Source organism: Nansenia antarctica, assembly GCF_963989245.1.
Source record: "Nansenia antarctica genome assembly, chromosome: 4".
NCBI classification, from domain to species: Eukaryota; Metazoa; Chordata; class Actinopteri; order Argentiniformes; family Microstomatidae; genus Nansenia; species Nansenia antarctica.
The window spans coordinates 69,204,917-69,214,916 of record NC_137689.1 but is presented as its reverse complement, the minus strand read 5'-3'; the positions used below and the strand labels follow the sequence as shown (position 1 = coordinate 69,214,916).

At 46.4% G+C, this 10,000-nt stretch overlaps 1 protein-coding gene across 1 annotated transcript in view; it reads right to left on the bottom strand.

Annotated features, from left to right (window-relative positions):
* The window catches only part of dnm1a (dynamin 1a), a gene marked incomplete at both ends in the record, with an annotated part of 74,961 nt that overhangs the window by 46,598 nt on the left and 18,363 nt on the right, over positions 1-10,000 (bottom strand). Inside the window, 1 exon segment of the mRNA XM_080528351.1 lies at positions 1,964-2,037. Coding sequence (XP_080384477.1) covers positions 1,964-2,037 — 74 coding nt within the window.

Sequence of the window (10,000 nt, the reverse complement as noted above, 5' to 3'; positions counted from 1 at the left end):
CATGTGACAGCAGCTGGTGAAAGCAGGAACAAGTCAGCAACTGACCAAATGTTCAGACTTTTATTTTGAAAAATGAAAACAAATGTCAACATTGTTGAAAATCAATGACAAACTCGATTGTCAAGCCAAAATATTGCAATGCAATGGATTCCGTGAGTAATCCCGACCACTACCTAGTTAGTGTAGAGTAGTGGGGATCACTCACCGAATCCATTGCATTGTATTGCAGTTGTTTTGGCTTGACTAACAATGTTGAACTGAATAAAAGTCAGAACATTTTGATTGGTTGCCGACTTGTTCCCTCTTTCACCAGCTGCTGTCACATTATTTTCCCGTTGCATCACGTTCAGTTTCAGTTTGGGAGAGAAGCGCACAAGCACTAGATGGCGCTGTTGGTGACGAAACCTGAGGGAGTGAAAATGGCCTTTTTGACATGGCGGTGAAGAAGAGAAAAATAAGTCCTAAGATGTAATAACTGTCCTGTTGTCAACCAGAGTGGACAAAATCTATAATGTGTACCCTTGAGAAGGCTGGTGGAGGTAGGAATCGGAGGACGGGTTCATTGTAAATGCACAGAGCGGAGCAAGAAACGGTATAAAACACAGGTGTGACCTATGACCCCCCCAAGCCATCATAACATGGCTTGGGGGGGTCATAGGTCATCTGGGCAATCGAGGGACGGGGAGTCAATTAGATTAGCCTTACATACATAGATTAGCCCCCTATATCAGTACTGCACATCAGTACTGCACCAATGTAATAAACCCAGAACACCAGGCTAGAAATTAATAATAATAATAATAATTCATTATATTTATATAGCGCTTTTCTGAAGCTCAAAGATGCTGACAATTATTACAATTAACATGGTATACGGCTTCATATTCATATTCATTTATATGAGATGGGATTAGACATGAATATTAAGACTAATATTTCTGGTGATGATTAAGCTTGTTACTGAAACCCTTATTAGCTATGGTGTTCCCTAATGAAGTGTTGCTATAACAACACCGCCTAGCCAATGGCGTCGCTAGCCTCCGGAGACAAGGAGAGGTGGGAGGAGGGGTCAGGGGAAGGATTTACCTGTGGCACAAAGGTGTGGGGAAAGGTTTTAGGATAGATGTTAAGTGTGTGTGTGGGACAGAGGGGAAGGGGGGAGGTTTTCCCTATGGCACAGAGGTGAAGGGGGAGGGTTTTACCTGTGGCACAGAGGGGAAGGGGGGAGGTTTTCCCTATGGCACAGAGGTGAAGGGGGAGGGTTTTACCTGTGGCACAGAGGGGAAGGGGGGAGGTTTTCCCTATGGCACAGAGGGGAAGGGGGGAGGTTTTACCTGTGGCACAGAGGTGAAGGGGGAGGGTTTTACCTGTGGCACAGAGGTGAAGGGGGAAGGTTTTACCTGTGGCACGGAGGTGAAGGGGGAGGGTTTTACCTGTGGCACAGAGAGGAAGGGGGGAGGTTTTCCCTATGGCACAGAGGTGAAGGGGGAGGGTTTTACCTGTGGCACAGAGGTGGGGGGGGATGGTTTTACCTGTGGCACAGAGGTGAGGGGGGGGAAGGTTTTACCTGTGGCACAGAGGTGGGGGGGGGAGGGTTTTACCTGTGGCACAGAGGTGAAGGGGGAAGGTTTTACCTGTGGCACAGAGGTGGGGGGGGAAGGTTTTACCTGTGGCACAGAGGTGAAGGGGGAAGGTTTTACCTGTGGCACAGAGGTGAAGGGGGAAGGTTTTACCTGTGGCACAGAGGTGGGGGGGGGAAGGTTTTACCTGTGGCACAGAGGTGAAGGGGGAAGGTTTTACCTGTGGCACAGAGGTGGGGGGGGAAGGTTTTACCTGTGGCACAGAGGTGGGGGGGAGGTTTTACCTGTGGCACTGAGGTGGGGGGGGAAGGTTTTACCTGTGGCACAGAGGTGGGGGGGGAAGGTTTTACCTGTGGCACAGAGGTGAGGGGGGAAGGTTTTACCTGTATTACAGTTAATGAGCTGCAGAACCAGTGGGCGACGAGTCACGATCCCAGAGCCGCGGGGAAGGAAATCCCTGTAACACAAAGGGGAGAGAGCAACCTTTAGAACAGACCCATGGAAACACTAGCATAAACATGATGGTTCCTATTGGAGCTAGCGGTTGAACTAGAGGCAGTGTGCCAGGAATGTAAGAGCGTCTAGATAGAGGAGGAGGTGTTGGCTAACACGTCTTGTTCCTTCGTGTTTATTCACCAGAGATACAGTACTACATGTTCATGATAGGAGTGTGTGTAGGCAACAAGCGTGTGTGTGTGTGTGTGGGCGGAAAGCGTTATAATCAATTGCGAATGGTCGAATGATCTTGTGCCTGTGAATGTGTGTGTGTGTGTGTGTGTGTATGTGTGTGTGTGTGTGTGTGTGTGTGTGTGTGTGTGTGTGTGTGCACTAATGTGTGTATGTGTATGCACATCACGTATTCACAGCAAATCTTCACGCCTCTTCACACCCCAAGGCGGTAAACATTGATTAAAACACAGCTTCACAGAAAAGCATGACGGTATCGTTATCAAGTACGCTGGATAATCATAAAACATAACATAACGATGCAAGTCTGTAACTGGTACTGAGTAGGATAACAGTCAGCAGACCCCAGCAGTGGACCATGAGAAACAATATGGGAAACCTCGTGGATGTATCAAAGGCAGTTATACTACTAAGGGCATTTTGGGGAAACGATTTTTCAGATAAGCACTAGTTTTTTTTATTTTTTTATTTAACCTTTATTTATACAGGTAAAAAACACATTGAGCCCCAAGGGCTCATTTTCAAGTGTGACCTGTTCACAGGCATACAACAACAACAACATCCACCACAAACAAATACAATACAAAACCTGGCCTACATAGTCTAAAACTAAACTAAAACTACATAGTCTAAAACTAAAACTAGTCTAAAACAGTCTAAGATAGTCTAAAACTAAACGAAAACTACAAAACCTAAAACTAGACAGCTAAAGAGCTAGGGACAGGGAGGGGTCAGAAATGGGCAAAAGGGAGGGTCAACTCAATTGCAAGAACAAATCATAGACTCGCACTGTATGTGTCTAGGTATGTATGGTATGAAGAGGCTTCTCCGAAGCCCCTCACTCTTTTCAGGACCCTGGATATCTCAGTTGGTAAAGCATCAGACCCTGAGGGTCCTGGGTTCAAGTCCCTGTTCAGGTGATATTTCATTTCACTGCTGCTAGATGGACTACGTCCTTGCAACAGTGGTAAGAGATTGTTCATCCTGCATTTCCATATCTTGATGGTAGTGGTGGCTTAGTGGACAGTGAGTGAGGTACCTAGCCCTGAGGTACACACCAGGGAGACTGTCCCTGTAATCTCTAATTGTAAGTAGCTTTGGATAAAGGCATCTGCTGAATGGTTTAAATGTCTCTGCGTAATAATTTTTTCATAATAATAATATATTCCATTCTATAGCTGACGCTTTTATCCAAATGAATGAATGAATGGTCTTTATTGTCATTGCTATAGTACAGGTACCAAACAACGAAATTTAGGAGGGGTGGCTCCCCTGGTGTTAGGAAAGAAAAAAAAAAAAAAAAAAAACACAAGAAGGGAAGGAGCTGGTTTACATAAATAAAGGCTATGTACACTATCCACTATACTATAATGTACAGATAGACGACTAGGGTTGTCATATTGCACATAGTGTTATTGCACATTCATTTAAAGTGTCGCAGTTTGCAGGCTTGAAATGTACATATTTGTGCCTCAGCACTACACCTGATTTTTTCAGTCCAGCAGCTGCCATCAATCCGTCCAGACTGTCCAGGGCCCAGAACCTAGGTCTTTGCTGTGTTCAGGGCCTGGATGGCCCTGGGGTAGAAGCTGTTCTTCAGTCTGTTTGTCCTTGCGGCCATGGTCCTGTACCGCCTTTTCGAGGGCAGCCGGGTAAAGTGTTCGTACCCAGGGTGGGTTGGGTCTCTGGAGATCTTGGAGGCCTTCCTGAGACAGCGTGTGTTGTACAGCTCTTCCAGAGAGGGGAGGGGGGCGCCGGTGATCTTCTGGGCTGTTCTCACGACTCTCTGTAGCGCATTTCTCTCCGCGGTTGTGCAGCTGGAGAACCAGTTGCAGATGCCGTAGGTGAGGATGCTCTCCACTGCGCCGCGGTAGAAGGTCACCAGTATCTCCTGCTTGCTGTGTTCCTTCCTGAGGACTCTCAGGATGTAGAGCCGCTGTTGTGCCTTCTTGATGGTGGCTGTTGTGTTGTCCTTCCAGGACAGGTCATCCTGCATGTGCACCCCCAGGAATCGGAGGGTTGAGACTCTCTCCACGCTCTCTCCGTCGATGAGCAGGGGCTGGATCTCTGACTTTTTCCTCCTGAAGTCCACGATGATTTCCTGGGTCTTTGACTTGTTCAGCAGCAGGTTGTTAACCTTGCACAGCTTGCTCAGTTGCTCTACCTCATCCCTGTACGCCGCCTCGTCCCCCCCCGAGATCGGCCCACCACGGTGGTGTCGTCTGCAAACTTTACGATGGAGTTGCTGGGGTGGACGGGGGTGAAGTCGTAGGTGTAGAGGTTGTAGAGGATGGGGCTTAGCACGCAGCCCTGGGGGGACCCAGTGCTGAGTCTGAGGGCTGTGGAGGTGTGGGGGCCCACCCGCACCCTCTGGGGGCGGTCGGTCAGGAAGTCCTTGATCCATGCACATATAGAGTGTGATAGACCCAGGTCTAGTAGTTTGGTCACTAGCCTGTCTGGAAGGATGGTGTTGAAGGCGGAGCTGAAGTCCACAAAGAGCAGTCTCGCGTAGCTGTTTCCCCTCTCCAGGTGGGATAGAGTGGCGTGGAGAGTCGTCGCTATGGCGTCCTCTGTGGACCTGTGGGCTCTGTAGGCGAACTGGTATGGATCCAGGTTGGGCGGGAGGCGTGTGAGTATGTGGGCCCGGACTAGTTTCTCGAAGCACTTCATGATGATTGGTGTGAGTGCCACCGGGCGGTAGTCGTTTAGGCAGCTCACCGTGCTTTTCTTCGGGACTGGGATGATAGTTGAGGTTTTCAGGCAGGGTGGGACGGTGGCCTGGGACAGGGACTGGTTGAAGATGTTGGTGAAAACCCCGGCCAGCTGGTCGGCGCAGTCCTTCAGCACCCGTCCCAGGACGCCATCCGGCCCCGAGGCTTTCCTGGGGTCCACCGCCAAAGCGACTTACATTGCAGTGAGTGCATCCATTTGTCGGTATACAGTATATATATGGTCCCAGCGGGAATCTAACCCACAACCTGAGGCTTGTTCGCACCATGCTCTACCCACTGAGCCACAGAGGACCTTTTATCCAGCTGCATCTTGGGAGAATTGTGAGTGAACGAGATCAGAGAAGCTCTCTGAGTGCCAGAGGTTCTCTCTCCTGTGTGGAAGGAACCCCAGAGACGACACACAGCAGGAGGTCAGTCTGCACAAACACTCTCTAGAGCAACCTTTTTCAACCCAAGGACCCCTTGGACGAGAGACAAACAGAACAGGGACCCCCACATGTAATATATATTTTTAAATGTCTCACATTTTAAAGCCTATAATAACTTTTATATTTACTTCATTCACCTTTTCTTTCACCGTATTAACCTATTTATCTACTGGGTTATTAGCCTATATGTGTTTATGATTGATAAAACGTTCATGCATAATTATGATTGGTTATTATTATTGTTGTTGTTGTTGTTGTTGTTGTTGATGAGGCTTATATTTTCTATTATTATAATTTTTCAACAATGAAACTTTTAGCTTCAGGAAGCCAGGTAGGCCTATGCCTACCTCAGTGAGATGACTGGCCCTGGTTGGTGGTACACAGCTTGTCTATTCTGGGGGAGATGGAGGTTGTCAGGCAGAGCATCATGTCATCCTCAGACTGCTGTCTGGAACAGTATTTGCTCTTCAGGTAGGTGAGGGAGGAGAATCCACTTTCACAAAGATAAGTTGTTGCAAAAGGCAAGAGGCTCATCGAGAACTGGGTGAGAGGCTGTGACTCGTACACATTATTGTGTGTACTGTCTGTGGTTAGGTCGATCAGCTGATCTTCCTCAGCGGCTGTCAGGTTTAGGCGTCGGAACAGTCGGATGCATTGTCTTTGCATGGAAACCGTATCCATGTCTTGTGCTTTCTCCAAGACTCAGTCTCAGAAAAGTACTTCTCAAATTGACTTTCGAGTGCCTCCAAGTGATCAACAATTGCGCATTTCACGTCAGGCGAGGGCACCGCGGAATCCGCGGAAATGCATTGAAATGCGCAGCCAGCTCCGCGCGGTAGCAGAATCTCGTGGATAGCTGTGCGTAATTCAAAGACGCGCGCCAATACTGATCCACGGGAAAGCCATCTGACCTCGGCATGGTAAAGGAGCGCGTTATAGCGGCGCATAGAGAAGCAAAGAGGCGGGTTTGTTATTATCAAACTAACTAAATTAGTAACGTTATGCTAGTTATTAATTAACATTAACTTCGCAATGAAGACCGAACTGCAGCGTTTTAGCCAACACCTAGCTTGCTAGACAGGTGTGTTTTTTTTTTTCTCTCCAGCTGACGTTATGTGAGACTCTAGAATCATGGGCATCATTTATTTTGTCAATAGTTTTTTTGTCAAAAGTAGCTTATTATTGCCTATTAATGCTTGTACTTTACTCAATATCATTTTTGTTATATTTTTTAATTCTCACTGATTATTTTGGTGAAAAATGTCAATTATTATGACAAAAATTGGCGGACCCCCTGCAGTACCTCTGCGGACCCCCTAGGGGTCGCGGACCCCCGGTTGAAGACCACTGCTCTAGAGGACTCCTAATTACGCTTTCACTTCAGCTCCTTACCCAGGGTTCGAGTTATGTGGGAGCCAATGGGAGCTGAGCTCCCATAGAGATGGTCTGAGACTCTCTGAGCTCCCATGAAGGCAGTACAATCAAAAATCTGTGGGGGTCGCTAATAATACATTACCACAACTATTATTTGATCAAAATGTCAATGTAATGAATATTATTTAATTTATATTATAAATATTGTAAAATAAACACGTTTTCCAAAAGAGCTACGCGCACCATTAATCTCCTGTGAATGACAGTAGGCCTTTGACTGCCTGCACTTCACCACCAAGACACCATGGGGCGCAGTAGAATATTGTGCAACAGCAAAAGGTTGATTAATCAGCTGTGCGGTAAACCGTTGGAACACACAGTGCACAGCTGATTAATCAATTAAACCAATAGAGTGAGACAGGATATGTTCATATACCAGTTGCCTTTCAGGAAGTAGTGAGATCGTGCACCTAGCCTATTATTGAGAAGCAAACATTCATTCATTAGCTATACAGGAGTATATACATACAGTAGCTACCATGCCGCCCCAAAAAATGTCATTTTTTGACCCTCTCCCGTTCATCCAATCTTGGATAAAGAAAGGACATCGGACGTCAGCATCATGGGTTCCAGGACCGCGACCGCAGCCTACTGAAAACAGACCACTTTGGTCTATCTTGTCTCCGTAAAGGTAAGGTGGCTTTTACTTTTTACTAACCTAGTGTACATGTATTTTTCGCTCCTTCTGTATAGCAAAAATAACAAAATTATTGGCCGAGATACATGTGTGACTATCGCTTTTATAGCTGTTGTTTCATGTGGGGCTGTTGATGAGGTGAAATGAGTAGCCTGCAGCTGTGGCGTCAGGATATGTTGGTATTTGAGGAGGAGGATGAGGATGAGGATGAGGATGATGTTTCGGTACCGGTACCGTTTTTAAAGTATCGATTTGTCACCGGTATCGAATAAAACCCAAACTGTACCCAACCCTAATTATATGTTTACATGCCAACTAATTAGCTAATTCATTTCTGTCATTTAGAGCTGAGGGGAGCAACAGAGAGACGGACAACAGGACAGTAACAGAGAGACAACGGGAGAGGAGAGCAATAGAGACAGAACTGAATGCACTGAACCTTTTTTTTATTCTTTGCATTATTAACACTGTTGTGTTATTGTGTTATTAAAGTGTTTAAGTGTTTTATGGTAAAGCATTATGAGTGGTGTGTGTGTGTGCAGGGTGCTCGTGAGTTGTATATTTTGGGGAGGGGGGAGGCTTGTGTATGGGGGCGGGGGGTCCTCACACAAAGGAGTAGCCTAGGGCCACTGACCACCTTAATCCGCTACTGCCTATAGCTAATTAAAACTTGTAAGTCCCATCGCTGTGTGGGCATGATTCGCGCGTGCATGAGAACATTTCGCTCTGTTTGGAGACCCCCACAGAGATCAGCTCATAACTCGAACCCTGTCCTTACCCACACCTCTTATACACAGAGCTGGGAGGGTCTGAATGACAACTCCTTCATATGAATGAATGAATGAATGAATGAATGAATGAATGAATGGTCTTTATTGTCATTGCTATAGTACAGGTACCAAACAACGACATTTGGGAGGGGTGGCTCCCCTGGTGCTAGGAAAGAACAAGAAGGGAAAGGAGCTGGTTTACATAAATAAAGGCTATGTACACTATCCACTATACTATACTGTACAGATAAAACACTGTGCTGTTCTCTATGCTATGCTATACCTATTCTAACATTTCCTATTTCTCTGCAACCTTATGTACCCTAATATATACAGACTTGGAGGTTAGTCTGAACGATAACTCCTTCATATACACAGACTTGGAGGTTAGTCTGAAAGATGACTCCTTCATATACAGACTTGGAGGTTAGTCTGAAAGATGACTCCTTCATATACAGACTTGGAGGTTAGTCTGAATGATAACTCCTTCATATACACAGACTTGGAGGTTAGTCTGAATGATAACTCCTTCATATACACAGACTTGGAGGTTAGTCTGGATGATAACTCCTTCATATACAGAGTTGGAGGTTAGTCAGAGAGAGCTCTCCGGCTACGCCAGACAGGGGCCAAAGGTGCTGCACTGTGGTTGGCCAATACAGGGCCAATCGTATGACTACAAAACCGGTCAATGGTGCAGTAGTGCTGTACATAGCCCTAACCCATAGAATCAGAATCTTAGGCTTCAGTTCATCGACATTGCAGCAACAAGTGAAAAAAATGTGTTATAAAAAGACGAATAAGACAAGAGACAATTGAGCAATATGATAATAGAAATAACACAAATAATAGAAATAACATAGGCAGAGGTAGCAGTGGATGGTGGAGGTAGTATTGGTAGTATTTGTGTGCGTGGGATGTGCTTAAGGGTAAATAGTCATAGGCTGACAGAGTGACGAACAGATATCCAAATAGATGGACAGACACTGAGCGTGGAGCCATCAGATCCATCTTTCCAGAGACACATTTCATAAACAAACCGTCTGCATTCATTCAGTAGTCAAACTGGCCCGATCTGGATCTGTGATACCACTTAATTGATGCTTAATGAGTCTTGTGACTCATGACTTAAGTGAGACTGCAAAACGAATTTCATGGTCAAATCTTTTTTTTAAACAGCTGCGGCCTCCTAGTGAAAGCGAGCACCTTGGACGTAAGTGGCTGCTGGCGGGAACAGGATGTACAGACGGCACACCGACGGCTGGTCATAATACACCTGGCAGACTGTCTGGGTGTGGGAGAGGGCTGAGCTGTCAGAGTGAGACGCACAACATCGTATGAGAGAGAGAGAGAGAGCAGAGAGAGAGAGGGAGAGAGAGCAGGGAGACAGAGAGAGAGACAGAGAGAGGAGGGAGGAGAGAGAGAGCAGAGAGAGAGAACAGAGAGAGAGCAGAGAGAGAGGGAGAGAGAGAGAGAGGAGGTAGGAGAGAGAGAGCAGAGAGAGAGAGAGCAGAGAGAGAGCAGAGGGAGAGACTAGAGAGAAAATAGAAAAAGAGAGAGGAAGCAGAGAGAGAGAGAGAGCAATAGCTGATAGAGAGAGAAGAAAAGAGAGAGAGAGCTGTACCGTAGCTCTTCAGAGCGTTATTGCTGTTTTGCTTTTTTCTCCGCTTCATTGTCAGGTGGGAATGAGTGAGTAGCTCTCAGCCCCGGGATGTGTGTGTGTGTGTGTGTG